This window comes from Musca autumnalis, unplaced genomic scaffold (genome assembly GCF_047663935.1).
Source record: "Musca autumnalis isolate F117 unplaced genomic scaffold, ASM4766393v1 scaffold_1, whole genome shotgun sequence".
In the NCBI taxonomy this organism is placed as follows: Eukaryota; Metazoa; Arthropoda; class Insecta; order Diptera; family Muscidae; genus Musca; species Musca autumnalis.
In genome coordinates, this window is record NW_027411644.1 from 63,497,815 (window position 1) to 63,513,901 (window position 16,087).

General features: G+C 36.5%; 2 protein-coding genes across 2 annotated transcripts; one reads left to right on the plus strand and one right to left on the minus strand.

The window, feature by feature from the left end:
• Window positions 1–1,480: 1,480 nt before the first annotated feature.
• On the plus strand, window positions 1,481–6,051 carry P58IPK (dnaJ homolog subfamily C member P58IPK). Its single transcript, XM_073978306.1, has 4 exons — window positions 1,481–2,403; window positions 2,639–2,752; window positions 2,827–3,026; window positions 4,254–6,051. Exons 1-4 carry the CDS (start codon window positions 2,310–2,312, stop codon window positions 5,340–5,342), a joined length of 1,497 nt encoding a protein of 498 aa, XP_073834407.1. The 5' UTR covers window positions 1,481–2,309; the 3' UTR covers window positions 5,343–6,051.
• A 2,582-nt stretch (window positions 6,052–8,633) lies between these two features.
• bocks (bocksbeutel) lies at window positions 8,634–10,457 on the minus strand. The gene has a single exon (XM_073978318.1). It carries the CDS (start codon window positions 10,206–10,208, stop codon window positions 8,835–8,837), a length of 1,374 nt encoding a protein of 457 aa, XP_073834419.1. The 5' UTR covers window positions 10,209–10,457; the 3' UTR covers window positions 8,634–8,834.
• Window positions 10,458–16,087: the final 5,630 nt, after the last annotated feature.

Below are 16,087 nucleotides of genomic sequence, written 5' to 3' on the forward strand. Positions count from 1 at the left end.
TCGTTTGATTATATTTATTATTTTTAGTGGTACACCTCTAATGCGCAGGCACTCCCATATGGCGTTTCGTTTAATAGAATCAAATGCCTTTTGGAAGTCGATAAACACCAGGTATAATGGAGCTCGCCATTCAATTGACTGGTCAATTATGATTCGTAGTGTGTTGATCTGGTCGACGCAGCTGCGATGTGGTCGAAACCCTGCCTGTTCTTCTCTTAAAGTTTCCTCCACACATTCCAACCTTTTATTTATTAAAATTGCAATAGTTTTGTAGATAGTATTAAGGAGAGTTATCCCTCTCCAATTGTCACAAATGGTTGGATCGTTTTTTTTCGGTAATTTAATTACCGCGCCTTTTGTCCACGAATTTGGTATCTCTTCATTACACCAGGCGTGATGAATATATGGGTAGAGAATTTCTGCAGAGACTGCAGGATTTGCTTGAAGAATCTCAGGAGGTATACCGTCTTCTCCTGGTGCCTTGTTACGTTTTAGCTTCAGTATTGCCGAGGCGATTTCGTCAACAGTGGGAGGGTTTTCTGATGTTGGGCAACTGCATCTGGGAATAATATTTGAAAGCACAGTCGGATTTGGAATATTAGTGTGTTCATTGATATTACTTATTGTTTCGAAATGCTCCTTCCATCTGCGGGTTTGGTCTTCAGTGTTTGTAAGTAGCTGGCCATTTAAGTCTTTAATAACGGTGTTCCGTTTCGGATTTTTGTTGGAAATGCGGTTTATAAGATTATGCAGTTCTCTTACGTTGTGTGTTGCTGCGGCTACTTCTGCGTCTTTTGCCATATTCTCGAAGTATTTTCGTTTGTCTGCTCTAGCTGATTTCTTCACTGCTTTCGCCGTGTCCTCGTATCTCTCCTTGAGATTTGAATTTTCAAGTTTTTGCAGCTTTAAGGTATTTCTTTCCTGTATGAGGTTCCAGGTGTTGTCTGAAATCCATCGCTTCCTATCTGTTTTCTGTTTGTATCCGATTGCTTGGACAGCTATATTCTTAATTTGGGAACTTGTTCTTTCCCAAGGTGTTTCTGTCGTTGGAATGCATTCCCGTAGTAGTTCGCCAACTTCTTCTTTTTTTGACTGCTCTCGCAGTTTAATGACATCCAGATGTTTTGCCTGGCGGCTGTTACATTTCCTTTTAATACTTTTTAGTTTTATTTGTATCTCGGCGATTACTAGCTCTGAAGTTACTTAATTATGGAATATTTTCGGCGAATCGACAAAAATATTCCCTTTTGGACATAAATATTAAAATAAAAAATTGTGAAACTGGGAATAGAGAACAAATTCCGCGTGGAATTTTTTATTCATGATTGCACTGATAATTGTATTTTAAGACAAATTGTCTTGTGTAAATTCCTAGTTAGCCGGTAAGCTCTACCGATAGCAGTGATGTCAACTTTTCATTCATTATTTTGGTTTTCAATTTTAGCAATTTTTGTCGGAAAAAAAAGAAAAGGGTTACAGAATCTCACTACTGTAGATCGAACTCAGACATTCAGTGTGTAAGGCGCGCGTGCTTCCACTGCACCACCGTGGCACCCCAATAATTAATTTCATAAGTTAACGAATGACGACTTTCTGCCGCCAAAAACAGGAATTTAAAAATACCAGACCCTCAATATATTATTTTTTAATCTGCGGTTAATTTTTTTATTTTAAATCGTTTCTTTTCTAGTCATCATTTAAAGACATTTTTTTAAGTTCCGGCGCCAATAACAAAGAAAATATCAACGGCGTCATCAAATTCCCATCACACAGTGAACTCTCACACGAAATAACCAATCACAGAAGACCACATACTAATGCAACTCTGTTTACACTCTGAACTGACGTGTGTTTTGAATAAGAGGAGAAAAGCAGAAACGATAAAACTTAAAATACTGTGGACACAATAGAATTGGCAGGGCCATTTTCAATAAATAGATCCGACGACGTCGAAGAACACAAGAACAAAATTATTGCAATTATTGAAATTGTTGTTAGCAAAACAGGAATAACAACATTAATACAAGAAAACCAAAAATAATTTTATTGCAAAATTTGCTTTAAAAATAAGAGTTTATCTACCTACCTGTGCTGTGCAGAAGAACGAAAACCAAAAGAGGAAGTGCAAGAATTACACTGATAAAAAGCACATATAGAAAGTGCTTTGGTCATTTGTTTCAACGTCTGCCACGCTACCACAAACCATCAACCAACCTTTGTAAAGAAAAACTACTGAATTAATTTGAAGATTTACATTCAAATTTTAATGTTTGATGTACTTGCGGTGAGATTAGCTATTTGTTGACAAGATGGTGGTATCATTACCCGAAATATTGAGTCTGGGAGGTGAAAAAAAGTTGACAGCCTGTTTGCTGTTGTTACTATTGGAATTATTTTTAGAAGGTCAGTAGCAAGCACCACGGTAGTCTGTTCGCCCATACATGGAAGTGTTAAGTTAAATATACCATTCCAAAACCATTTGTTTAAACATAAAAAACGGAGGTGAACTAACGCCCTTGACCTTGCGTCCCACTAAATATTTGCTTAACTTAGCACAACCGTCCGCCTACCCATCATGTATTTTTAATTAACATAATTTATAAATGATTATTGATTGATTTGTGTTTTGATTTTATAGGTGCCGAAGCCGTTCCAAATGCAGCTGATATTGAAAACCATTTGGAGTTGGGTAAACAATTTTTAGCCCACAATCAGTTAAGTGATGCTCTGACACATTATCATGCAGCTGTTGGTAAGTGAAATTTGTGATTTGGAATTTGTCCCGGAATTTTGTTGTTAACTGTTTTTTTTTTCGTTTGTTTACAGAGGGTGATCCCAACAACTATTTGACTTTGTTCAAACGCGGCACAGTCTACTTGGCAATGGGTAAAACCCGCTTTGCCATTCAAGATTTTAGCCGGGTCTTGGAATTAAAACCAGATTTCACAGCTGCCCGTTTCCAACGTGGCACAGTTTATATGAAAACTGGTGAATATCATGAGGCAGCTGCTGATTTTGAACAAGTGGTAAGTTGAAACGAAAAAATAAGGATCATTTTTTTAAAGTAAATATCAGTTAAAGATAATCTACGATTTTATCTTATCTATAGTCAGCACCCAAAAAAACGAAAAGATTTGTGAACTTTGATATTCAAATTAAAAAAAACAAAAACTTCGATGAAGTTGGAGGAGCAATGATATGTGAAAATGTATTTGGAACAAGTGTCGTTTGTCTATAAAGACCCCCTAATGGTCGCTTAAAGATACACCTTGATGGTCGTCTATAAAAACGCCCTTATAGACGCCTTTCTGTTAATTTATAAAAACGCCCTTTTTTGTCTATAACGCCCTTCGGGTGGTCTATAAAGACTCCATTCTGGTCGTCTATATGAAGACCACAGGAACTTCTGTAAATTACAGAATATAGGAACGTCTATAGGTGATCACAGGCACTTTTATTGAAGACCACAGGAACTTTTACAGAAGACTACAGCTACTTCTTAAAATGATCAAAGGGACTTCTTTAGAAGACAACGAAATATTCTATAGAAAACATCATTGAGTTCTTTAGAAAACCTGAGGGACTTCTATAGATGACCTCAGGGACTTCTATAGAAAACCTCTGGGACTTCTATAGAATACTTGAGGTTCTTCTACAGAAGATCTCAGGGACTTCTATATATGACATCAGGGACATCTATAGAAAACATCAAAGGCTTCTCTAGAAGACCACAGAGACATCTATAGAATACATCAGGGACTTCTGTAGTAGACCAAAGGGACTTCTCTAGAATACCACAGGAAACTTCTATAGAAGACCTCAGTGATTTCTATAGAAGTCCTCAGGGTCATCTATAGAAAACCACAGGGGCTTCTCTAGAATACTTCTATAGAAGACCTCAGGCATTTCTAAAGACGAACTCAGAGACTTCTATAGAAAACATCAGAGACTTTTCTAGATGATCTCAGGGGACTTCTATAGAAGACATCAAGGACTTCTATAGAATACATCAGACACTTCTATAGAAGGCCAAAAGGACAGATGATCTCAGGGTCTTCTATAGAATATCTCAGAGACTTCTATAGAAGACCTCCGGGAATTCTATAGAATACTATTGTGACTTCTATAGAACACCACAGGTACTTCACAGACTTCCATAGAATGCAAAAAAGCCTCTAGGATTACTTCTTTGACATTTAAAGAAAAACTTCTGAAGCTAAATGTTTTTCCTTTCTTTTCCTCTCTCTTTCCAGCTCTATGAAGAACCACACAATGCACACGCCCACGAAGCATATTCACGCATTGCCCCCGCCGAAGAACAATGGCTGATTGTACAGGATTTAATGGAGCGCGGTGATTACCGCAACTCGATACCAATGTTAACACAACTATTGGAAATTTCACCATGGTGTGTTGCATTCCGCCAGACACGTGCCGATGCTTATATCGAATTAAATGATCTCTTAGCGGCCATTTCAGATTTACGTTCTGTAAATAAACTATCACAAGATAGTACCGAAGGTTATTATCACCTTGCACTGCTGTTGTATAAAATCGGCCACGCCACTAGTGCCCTCAAGGAGATACGTGAATGTTTGAAATTTGATCCCGAACACAAAGACTGTTTTCCATTTTATAAGAAATTGAGAAAAGTTGAAAAGGGCATTTCAAATGCGGAACAATATCGTGATGAAAAACAATATCAAGATTGTATACAATCTGCTGAATCGGTACTCAAACATGAAAAGGAGGAGCAGATGATCATTTATGAGGCGAAACGTATCCTCTGCACATGTTCTGTACGCAATGAAGATCATGGCAAAGCATTGGGTTATTGTAAAGATGCTTTGGATATCATGAAAGATGCTCAAATTCTGTGTGATCGTGCCGAGGCCTATGTGGGTTCGGAAATGTATGATGATGCCATACATGATTACCAAGAGGCTTTGGGTATGGATGAACATCTGCAGAGAGCCAAAGAGGGTATAGAAAAAGCCAAAAGACTGCAAAAACAAGCCGAACGTAGAGACTATTATAAGATTTTAGGTGTTAAGCGTGATGCCACAAAACAGGAAATTGTCAAAGCCTATCGTAAGGCAGCACAAAAATGGCATCCCGACAATTTCCAAGGTGATGAAAAGAAAAAGGCTGAAAAGAAATTCATTGATGTGGCAGCAGCCAAGGAAGTGCTGACAGATCCAGAAAAGCGAAGACAATTCGATCAGGGTATTGATCCCTTGGATCCTGAGGGTCAACAGGGTGGCCATGGTTTCCATGGTGGTTCACCATTTGCTCACTTCCATCACGGGTCACCGTTCCAGTTTAAGTTCCATTTTAACTAACAACACCACCTCCGCCACAGAAACCAAGACCATTTTAAGACACCACACACACAAACCTAAAATGGCATCCTAAGCTTAATCCATTAGTCAAGTTTTTTTGTTATATAAGTTTTTAGTCATAGTTAAGAAAACCAATTCGCCCCTCCCCTCTCTAGTGATCTTTCCTCTCTCCTTATAATTCTTTTTTGAGTGAGTTCCTTTCTTGTTTCCAAACAACAAATGGTCATTTTTATGCAAGCATTTATTGTAAATTATAAACAAATTACCATTTACATAAATACAAACACACAATTCTTGCTATGTCACCATGTAATAATCTAAGTGAGTGATATTTTTTCTAGACGCCGTGATGATATAGTAGAACAAATAATTTGCCATCATATCAATATTTTGTTTCGTTCTTTTGTGAGAAGCTTTGTTAACTTTTCTTTATCTCTCTCTTTTCTCCCTCTTTTTGTTAGTGTAAATAGTTAATAAACTAGGCTATATATTAAAAAAAATAATTAAATAAAAAATGAAGCGAAAAATTAAAGCGATAAACAAATTTCCAAAATTATTAATTTGTACAACAAAAACAAAATTAATTTATTTAATTAAAGAAAAAAGCAAGATCAATTAAAAATTTAATAATATTGGATAAACGATTTCTTTTTAATAAAAAAAAAAACATAAAAAATAAAAACAACAAAGTTAACAAATAGCAAAAAAATGTATTTTATTTTATTGTGTACGATTTTCCTCCTACAGAAAAAGATCTACTGGATATTTGCAGGAAAAGTCCCAAGAAGCACCCTTTCTATAAGAAAGTGTCGCAAAGAACACCCTTTCTATAAGAAAGTGTCACAAAGAACACCCTTTCTATAAGAAAGTGTCACAAAGAACACCCTTTCTATAAGAAAGTGTCACAAAGAGCACCCTTTCTATAAGAAAGTGTCACAAAGAGCACCCTTTCTATAAGAAAGTGTCACAAAGAGCACCCTTTCTTTAAGAAAGTGTCACAAAGAACACCCTTTCTATAAGAAAGTGTCACAAAGAACACCCTTTCTATAAGAAAGTGTCACAAAGAACACCCTTTCTATAAGAAAGTGTCACAAAGAACACCCTTTCTATAAGAAAGTGTCACAAAGAACACCCTTTCTATGAGAAAGAATTCTAAGGAACACCATTCCTATAAGAAAGTGTCACAAAGAGCACCCTTTCTACGAGAGAGTGTCCCAAGGAGCACCCTTTCTATGAGAAAGAGTTCTAAGGAACACCATTCCTACAAGAAAGTGTCCCAAAGAGCATCCTTTCTATAAGAAAGTGTCACAAAAATCATCCTTTCTATAAGAAAGTGTCACAAAAAGCACCCTTTGTATAAGAAAATGTCACAAAAAGCACCCTTTCTATAAAAAAGTGTCACAAAAAGTATCCTTTCTATAAGAAATTGTCACAAAAAGCACCCTTTGTATAAGAAAATGTCACAAAAAGCACCCTTTGTATAAGAAAATGTCACAAAAAGCACCCTTTCTATAAGAAAGTGTCACAAAAAGCACCCTTTCTATAAGAAAGTGTCACAAAAAGTATCCTTTCTATAAGAAATTGTCACAAAAAGCACCCTTTGTATAAGAAAATGTCACAAAAAGCACCCTTTCTATAAGAAAGTGTCACAAAAAGCACCCTTTCTATAAGAAAGTGTCACAAAGAGCACCCTTTCTATAAGAAAGGGTCTAAAAGAGCAACCTTTCTATACGAAAGGGTCTAAAAGAGCACCCTTTCCATAAGAAAGGGTCTAAAAGAGCACCCTTTCTATAAGAAAGGGTCTAAAAGAGCAACCTTTCTATAAGAAAGGGTCTAAAAGAGCACCCTTTCTATAAGAAAGGGTCTAAAAGAGTAGCCTTTCTATAAGAAAGGGTCTAAAAGAGCACCCTTTCTATAAGAAAGGGTCTAAAAGAGCACCCTTTCTATAAGAAAGGGTCTAAAAGAGCACCCTTTCTATAAGAAAGGGTCTAAAAGAGCACCCTTTCTATAAGAAAGGGTCTAAAAGAGCACCCTTTCTATAAGAAAGGGTCTAAAAGAGCACCCTTTCTATAATAAAGGGTCTAAAAGAGCACCCTTTCTATAAGAAAGGGTCTAAAAGAGCACCCTTTCTATAAGAAAGGGTCTAAAAGAGCATCCTTTCTATAAGAAAGGGTCTAAAAGAGCACCCTTTCTCTAGGAAAGGGTTCTAAAGAGCACTATTTCTAGAAGAAAGAGCACCCTTTCTCTAGGAAAGGGTTCCAAAGAGCAACATTTCTATAGGAAAGAGCCCCCTTTCTATAAGAAAGTGTCCCAAAAAGCACCCTTTCTATAAGAGTCACAAAGAGCATCCTTTCTATAAGGAAGTGTCCCAAAGTGCACCCTTTCTATTAGAAAGTGTCCCCAAAGAGCACCCTTTCTTTATGAAAGGGTCCCAAAGACAACCCTTTCTCTAAGAAAGGGTTCCAAAGAGCATCATTTCTATAAGAAAGAGCCCCATAGAGCACCCTTTCTATAAGTGTCCTAAAAAGCACACTTTCTATAAGTGTCCTAAAGAGCACCCTTTCAATAAGAAAGTGTCCCAAAAGGCACCCTTTCTATAAGGAAGTGTTCCAATGTGCACCCTTTCTATTAGAAAGTGTCCCAAAAGGCACCCTTTCTATAAGGAAGTGTTCCAATGTGCACCCTTCTATTAGAAAGTGTCCCAAAGATCACCCTTTCTATAAGGAAGTGTTCCAAAGTGCACCCTTTCTATTAGAAAGTGTCCGAAAGATCACCCTTTCTTTATGAAAGGGTCCCAAGGAGCACCCTTTCTCTAAGAAAGGGTTCCAAAGAACATAATTTCTATAAGAAAGATTTCCAAAGAGCACCCTTTCTATAAGAAAGAGTCCCAAAGAGCATACTTTCTATAAGAAAGAGTCACAAAGAGCACCCTTTCTATACGAAAGAGTCTCAAAGAGCAAACTTTCCATAAAAAAGGTTTTAAAGAGCACCCTTTCTAGAATAAAGGTGATAAAGGGTACAGCACAATTTCTATAAGAAAAGATATCAAAAAGTATCCTTCTCAGAGCAACATTTTTATAGGAAAGGGTCTCAAAGAGTACACTCCCTTTCGATAGGTGCTGGTAAGGTAATTGTCTGCCCACCCACTTCAGCACGATTTTAAAGGTCAATCCGGTCAATCCCTCAAAAGAAAACAATATTTTTTTTTCTTTCTATACGGTGAAACTAAACAAATTTTTCTTTCTCTTTATTTGCAATAAAAAATTAAACAGAAATATCAAAAATACAATCTTTCTTAAAAAACGTTTAATTTAACGATCATTTTGGTTAGAAATACATGTTCAATTTTTTTTATCAAAAACAAACCGCAGACATGGTGGTAGCGAAAAAAAGAACACTTGGGGTTCCATTACAAAAAAAGAAACAAACCAAAAAAAGGTATAAACGAGAAACATACATATAAATACCGACCGCTACATGCATAGTACACATCTAAACACTTTGTATGAAGAAAACATAAATAAATATAGCTATAATAAAGATAGAGATTATAATAAAAGTTTGTTTTAGGTGATATTTCTCCTCCATGGCCAGAATAAATTGACGGAATGGTGATTCTTCTTGAACGCCAGCATTCATATAGGAGCGACGTGGTGCAATATTCGAACCTGTAGTGCCAATAGTGCGACGGCTGTAGGCAGCAGCTGTTTCACGTTGACGCAGGGCCGATGATTTGGGTGGTGTAATTTTTGTTGGTCCAATTGAGTGACGCAATGGTGTGGCCTTAAGTGTCTCCAAATTGCGTGCAAATTGGCTGAGGAATGGAGTTTGTATGTCTTCTTTAGCAACAGGGCTATCCTCAACCAATACCACTTCATCTTCCTCATCGTCATCTTCCAGTTCCTCTTCATATTCATCCTCAACATCATATGGCTCAGCTGTTGTAACATATTTTTGTGTATTAGCAAGTCTTGGTTGATAAGAGGAAACTGTTGGTCTTGATACCGCTGCTGGTGGGGGTTCATAGGTTTTACGTACACTGGTACTGCCGCTTTGGGACAAAGTTGTTGATGATGGCTTGTTGCTGCCGCTACTGTTGTAGTTATATGAATTATTCAATGAACTATAACGTGTACTGGAACTCAAAGTAGATGCCAATGGTGCCATTGATGCAGAAGTGCTAACTTTTGATTCCGATAGGGGTACATAACTGGTGGCGGCACTGTATGCCGGGACACTTGGTGGCAATGGTTTTTTAATCTCCTCTTCTATTTCTTCTTCTGTGGAATCGATATCATCAATTGGTGCAGCATAGGTCTTGTTGATACTTGATTCTTGGATATATGATGTGGAAACAACACCAGTTTTACTCAACACCTGTGGCTTGGGTGAGGGCTCCTTGGCCGGTAATTTAGGGTATAAAGTTGGTTTTTCGGGTGTTTTTGCTTTTGGCGGCAACATTTGATGGCTAATAACCTCACCACGTTCTGGGGAGACATCTGAGTACTCGGGTTCACTAACCGTAGTGGTGGTGCTAACATGACGTTCTGTAGCTGCTATGGTACGTCTTGATGGTCTATTCGCTGCGTTTGGTTTTCCACTGGTACTGGTATTGTTGTTATTATTGACGGCTGCGGCAGCAGTTATTTTAGCAGATGACGCCATTTCTGAAGGTTTCGAGACATGCATTGTTTCACGACGATTTGTCTTATTGGGAGTTGCGGTAGCAGGTTTCCCCGACATCACAGCCTCCAAACGACGTATTAGAATTTTACGACTTGAATCTGTTACCGGCACATTTGGCATTCCAAATTCGATGCATTTTTGACGCAATTCTTTGTTGCTGAGAGCTTCCAAAGCGGCCATGATGCTGTTATTTGTATTTTTATTATTCCAAGCTTGGGGAAACACAAAGTGTTTAGACACAACAACAAAAACTAAACGAACAAACGACACTCTGCTCAAAACAGTATTTTTCAAACACAAAAGACAGGTTTTAAACTTGTTCTGTTGCAAAAATAATCCAGAATGAATGAATTTCAAAATTTTGCAAAAGAAGCCAAACACAGAGTTGTATTTTTATTTAATGACTAATTGTACGTAGCTTCGACATTGTAGAATGTGACGGCGCTGCTTTTAACGATTAGTGACGGAATTTTAACACCAAAGAATTCAACAGGTTACCAAATGTTTAATCGGTTTCAAATATAGGAATTCGAAAGGAATTCAAGGAGTACAGGTATTCAATTGGAATATTTTTGGTGGAAACAAATATGAAAATTAGGCGGCAAAAAGCAAACATTCACAATACCGTTAGCAACAACAGAAGTTTGAGAAAATATACAAAATAAGCAGGGTGCCACCGTGGTGCAATGGTATGCACACCCGCTTTGAACACTGAAGGTCGTGCGTTCGATTCCCCGGCCAAGCAACATCAAATTTTCAATGGTGGGAAAATACCCCTCAATAATGTTGGCGACATTTCCTGAGTATTTCATTCATGTAAAACCTCTCAACACCCTTATACAAAGTAAGGCCGCCATCAGACCATCTGCTTTTTCACATGTATGTTGTCACTTTGGGTATACTAATATACAGAACAGCTGATTCATACATGTGAAAAAGCAGATGGTCTGATGGCGACCTAAGCAATTTTCATGGATCTAATACTAATAGTACGTTTATATATAACCGGATTTAAAAAGTCCACTGGTTTTTAAACGTCAAATACCCCGTTTACACTTAACCGGATTAACCCAGTGGGCTTGGATTTCAAATGTCAATTCCATAGCGTAGACGTCAAAAAAATCCTCGTTAAGAAGGTTAACCCGGCAAAAAGCTCTAGTGCAAACGTCGTTTAATGCCCCCAGGAGCAGCTCATGCATTTATGACTCTGTTCATGCTATCACCTTCTAGAGGATGTGGGTGGCTTGCGAAAAGATGTGAAATAGATTACCGAAGTCTACACGAAGAATAACTTTTGATTAAGCTCCCGAAAAAATGATCCAAAGTCTCTATAATAACCGAACCAATTTAAAAAAAATAATTCCCTTCAAGGGACATTCCATTTTATTTGAATTTTTTCGCAGAGTACGAGACTGTCATTTTGTTAAGCTGGTTAACCACTTGCGTTTATATAGTACCTGTTTATGCGCTGGAATTTATTTATTTTTATGTCAATCCATCCATGGTATAAGTAAAGAGGTAGATTTAAATGGAAAACATCTATAGAACCCAAGTTTTTCCTGAATTTCTCAAACATCAAAATTAGTAAACACAAAAGCAACAAGTGGGTTTGTTTACTATACCAATGGTGAGCATTTTATAAAAAAACACGAAAAATTAATGAAGGGCCAAGGTGGTTTCTCCACATAATCGAGTTGTGGATATGATAAAATGTTTGTTTCAATGAAAAGCTGACAAATTTCTTCCATACAAATGTTCTAAAAACTATTTTAAAAACCATTGAATTCGATCGCTTTTAAAAATTTTTGGCATATTATTCAAACAGTGCACACACATACAAAGATTGTGTATATTGTTTAGACGTTTTAGGAACAGTCGAATGAAAAAATTTAAATTCACAGGAAGCTTTAGCTAACCTTTTTTATTAAACCATGAATCCATAACCAAACCATGAAACATTTCGGTTTAGGAACTATTTGGAACGAAGGAAACAAAAAGAACAAAGAAAGAGAAATATTCGGTCTCGGAACTATTTGAAACGATGAAAGGTAAGGATTCGTTAAAATATATCAGTTTAGGACCTATTTAGAAATATGTAATTATATTAAGGAACTATTTCCTTTTGTAGAAAAGAACTAGAAAGATCGATCCGTTCCGGTAACTAGATTATCTATTAACCACCGCGTCGGTGAGTATGCCGTCGATTTTTGTGTAGAAAAGTCTACAAATCGAAGTTGATTTTTGGTGATGGAGAAAATAGAAATGTCGACTTTTCATTATCATGACATCGTGGGGCGCAGTTGAGGACAAACATACCTTATAATATTAAAAATAATCAGTCACTTATAGCTTAATACCCACAGCTTATGACTGTACTAAATAACAAGAGAATTCGTGGACATAATGAATCTGTTATAGTTCGGTTACACTAGAGTTTTTTTGCAGGGAGGATTTATTTGACGTTTGCGCTTTGGAATTGACATTTGAAATCCAATCCCACTGGGTTAATCCGCCTAAGTGTAACCGGGGTATTAGATCCATAATTTTGAAAGGAAAAGTCATTTTTGAGACGAAATAAGTTTAGAAAGTTTCCAGTGTCCATTTCTAGGTCTATTGGGAATAGGTATCACTGACGGATCCAAAATTATAGCGTATAATAGAAATTACAAAGACTACCTGCAGTAAAAATTTACGTCAATTTTGTCTTGGAGGTATATGGAGTAGTGACTAGAGCTGGCAAACCATCGATATTCCCAACATTAGATATTTTCGATATAATGTTTTAAAATATCGATTGCTATCGATATTATCGTTATCGTTAATTTGGAAATGAAAATGGCGGAAATGTCAATGATTTTCTTGAAATTTTGCACATGTAGTTCACAGAAATGTGAGGGAGAATAAACAATTGCTTTTATTTAATAAAAAATAAAAAAAATACATTTTACTTTACCGAAAATGTGAACGTGTGACTACGGGCTTACTATCTCACACACACATAACCGAAAAGTAGCGAAATTTCTATTTATTTCAATGAATTTCAGGTTAGGGGTTTTTATTCCGATAATATCGATAGGTAAAACTATCTATCGATATTGAATTTTTAAATAACAATCGATATTATCGATAGTGCCATCGATTTTTTGCCAGCTCTAGTAGTGACCATAAAGCTGAAAACAGATACAACGTTTGATTAAAGTTTTGCGTTGGGCGTCGAGAAAAAAACAACAACAACAGGGCGACGACGATACCAAAGTCCAGCGTTTATCTGTTTGGCGGCATATATTTCAAATGAATTTGAATTTTTCGGCATCATGCCCAACAGTGTAAAAACGGCCAAAACGACACAAAACTTTACCCAAACGTTGTATCTGTTTACAGCTTAAAGCTGTAAAGCTGAAAACAGATACAACGTTTGATTAAAGTTTTGCGTTGGGCGTCGAGAAAAAAACAACAACAACAGGGCGACGACGATACCAAAGTCCAGCGTTTATCTGTTTGCCGGCATATATTTCAAATGAATTTGAATTTTTCGGCATCATGCCCAACAGTGTAAAAACGGCCAAAACGACACAAAACTTTACCCAAACGTTGTATCTGTTTACAGCTTAAACAGATACAACGTTTGGGTAAAGTTTTGTGTCGTTTTGGCCGTTTTTTACACTGTTGGGCATGATGCCGAAAAATTCAAATTCAGTGTAAAAACGGCCAAAACGACACAAAACTTTACCCAAACGTTGTATCTGTTTACAGCTTAAACAGATACAACGTTTGGGTAAAGTTTTGTGTCGTTTTGGCCGTTTTTACACTGTTGGGCATGATGCCGAAAAATTCAAATTCATTTGAAATATATGCCGGCAAACAGATAAACGCTGGACTTTGGTGTCGGCATCGCACTGTTGTTGTTGTTTTTTTGTCAACGCCCAACGCAAAACTTTACTCAAACGTTGTATGTGTTTTCAGCTTAAAGCTGTAAACAGATACAACGTTTGGATAAAGTTTTGTGTCGTTTTGGCCGTTTTTACACTGTTGGGCATGATGCCGAAAAATTCAAATTCATTTGAAATATATGCCGGCAAACAGATAAACGCTGGACTTTGGTATCGTCGTCGCCCTGTTGTTGTTGTTTTTTTCTCGACGCCCAACGCAAAACTTTAATCAAACATTGTATCTGTTTTCAGCTTAAGTGTTGAAATATTCCGGTGTTTGTTCTGTTTTGAAAATCCCAGAATGTGAAGGATGTACCTGAAGAAATGGTGCCAAAATAGTCCATTTTGAAACTTGAGCAAATATGGGAGTCACTCCTTTTGACTACCTTTGGTAAAAAATCCATAATGATCCTTGAACAGTCCTTAATCAGCACTTGATCAATCAAACCTTTGCGTTGGAGATATAATCTGATATTGAATTTAATTAACTCAACAGAAATATTGCTATGTTAAATTTTGTACCAATCATGGTATAAGTAAAGAGGTAGATTTAAATGAAAAAAATCTATAGAAACCTTGTTTTTCCTGAATTCCTAAAGCTGTAAACAGATACAACGTTTGGGTAAAGTTTTGTGTCGTTTTGGCCGTTTTTACACTGTTGGGCATGATGCCGAAAAATTCAAATTCATTTGAAATATATGCCGGCAAACACATCAACGCCGGACTTTGGTGTCGGCATCGCACTGTTGTTGTTGTTTTTTTGTCAACGCCCAACGCAAAACTTTACTCAAACGTTGTATGTGTTTTCAGCTTAAAACTTCAAAATTAAGCAACAAGTGGGTTTGTTTACAGCACCAATTTTGAGCATTTTATAAAAATCGCGCTAAATGAATGAAGGACCAATGTTTCTCCGCATAATCAAGTTGTGGATATGATAAAATGTTTGCTTCAATGATAACCTGACGAATTATTTCCATACAAATGTTCCAACAATAATTTTAAAAATCATTGAATTCGATTGTTTTTAAAATTGTTTCACATATTACACTGTGCAACACTGGAAATGCAAACAACTTATAATGGGCATTTTCTGAAAGTACATATTGAGACTACAAAAACCTTAATTGGGTTTTGTGTTCTTAGATCGGGTTTCGATTTTATGACCCCATCTAAACCGACCTAAAATGAGCCCTTTTCCCAGTGATCGGACCTTTATCTCCGTAACTAATAAGAATTTTGTTTTGCAGTCTTCAGCAATATTGTAGCCCTAAAGTAGTAGAACTTACGTGTCAAACAGCTGAAGTAGGAAAAGCTGCATCTAGCGCATCAAACTCGTTAAAATATAGAAAAGTTTACATAATTTCTGAAATTCTGGTCAGTAACAACTAAACTGTTGGGAGTTGAAACAAGTACCCATTCTAAAAATTTTCCAAATAATGTGAATATCAACTCTTCAGAACATTCTGAAACTCTAAAATGGTTATTTCACGTTGTTTAAGGGGTATGTCAAAAACATACCTTTTACAAAACTTATTTCAAACAATGTTCACACAGGCTGTTCATTCTCATGTTGGGGATTTCAATAAATTATTGAAATATTTATCAAATTGTTGTTGAAAATTTTGCTATAAACAAGGCGATAGAAGCATTTTACAACAATATAATGTTCTAAAGAGTTGTGTATTACATGCCAGAGAATAATTTCCCAAAAGGTAACATTAAGAAGAATTTAACATTTTGGGAGATACGCTGCGAAATATACACAAATTATAGAATTTGTAGATATATTATAAAATTTGAGGCAATAAATGCAGTTTTTCGAGTTCACTATTCCTCCAAATATTTTCTTCTTGCTCTTATCTACAAGTTTGCTGCAGATGTCAAAACAAGATTCGTATTGGTTTCAGAGATACAGCCCCGATTTGTTTTAAAAATTCGATCTTTAACCATGTTTAGATGAGGCTATAAAAACCGAACCCGATCTAAGAAAACAAAACCCAAATATGGTTTGTGCCTATTGGTCCTCTACTTTCATAAAATTCTGGACAGAAGTTGTTTGCACGCGGTTGGGTCAAAAATGTTGCACAGTGTTATTCAATCACCACACACACATACACAGTTTGTGTATAT

What these genes read in the sequence shown, in the direction of transcription:
- P58IPK (XM_073978306.1), top strand. Translation starts at nt 2,310, where the DNA reads ATGGTGGTATCATTACCCGAAATATTGAGTCTGGGAGGTGAAAAAAAG. An exon ending in ATTGGAATTATTTTTAGAAG is followed by an intron (nt 2,404 to 2,638) that starts GTCAGTAGCAAG and finishes TTGATTTTATAG; the next exon opens with GTGCCGAAGCCGTTCCAAAT. An exon ending in CTGCTGATTTTGAACAAGTG is followed by an intron (nt 3,027 to 4,253) that starts GTAAGTTGAAAC and finishes CTCTCTTTCCAG; the next exon opens with CTCTATGAAGAACCACACAA.
- bocks (XM_073978318.1), bottom strand. Translation starts at nt 10,208, where the DNA reads ATGGCCGCTTTGGAAGCTCTCAGCAACAAAGAATTGCGTCAAAAATGC.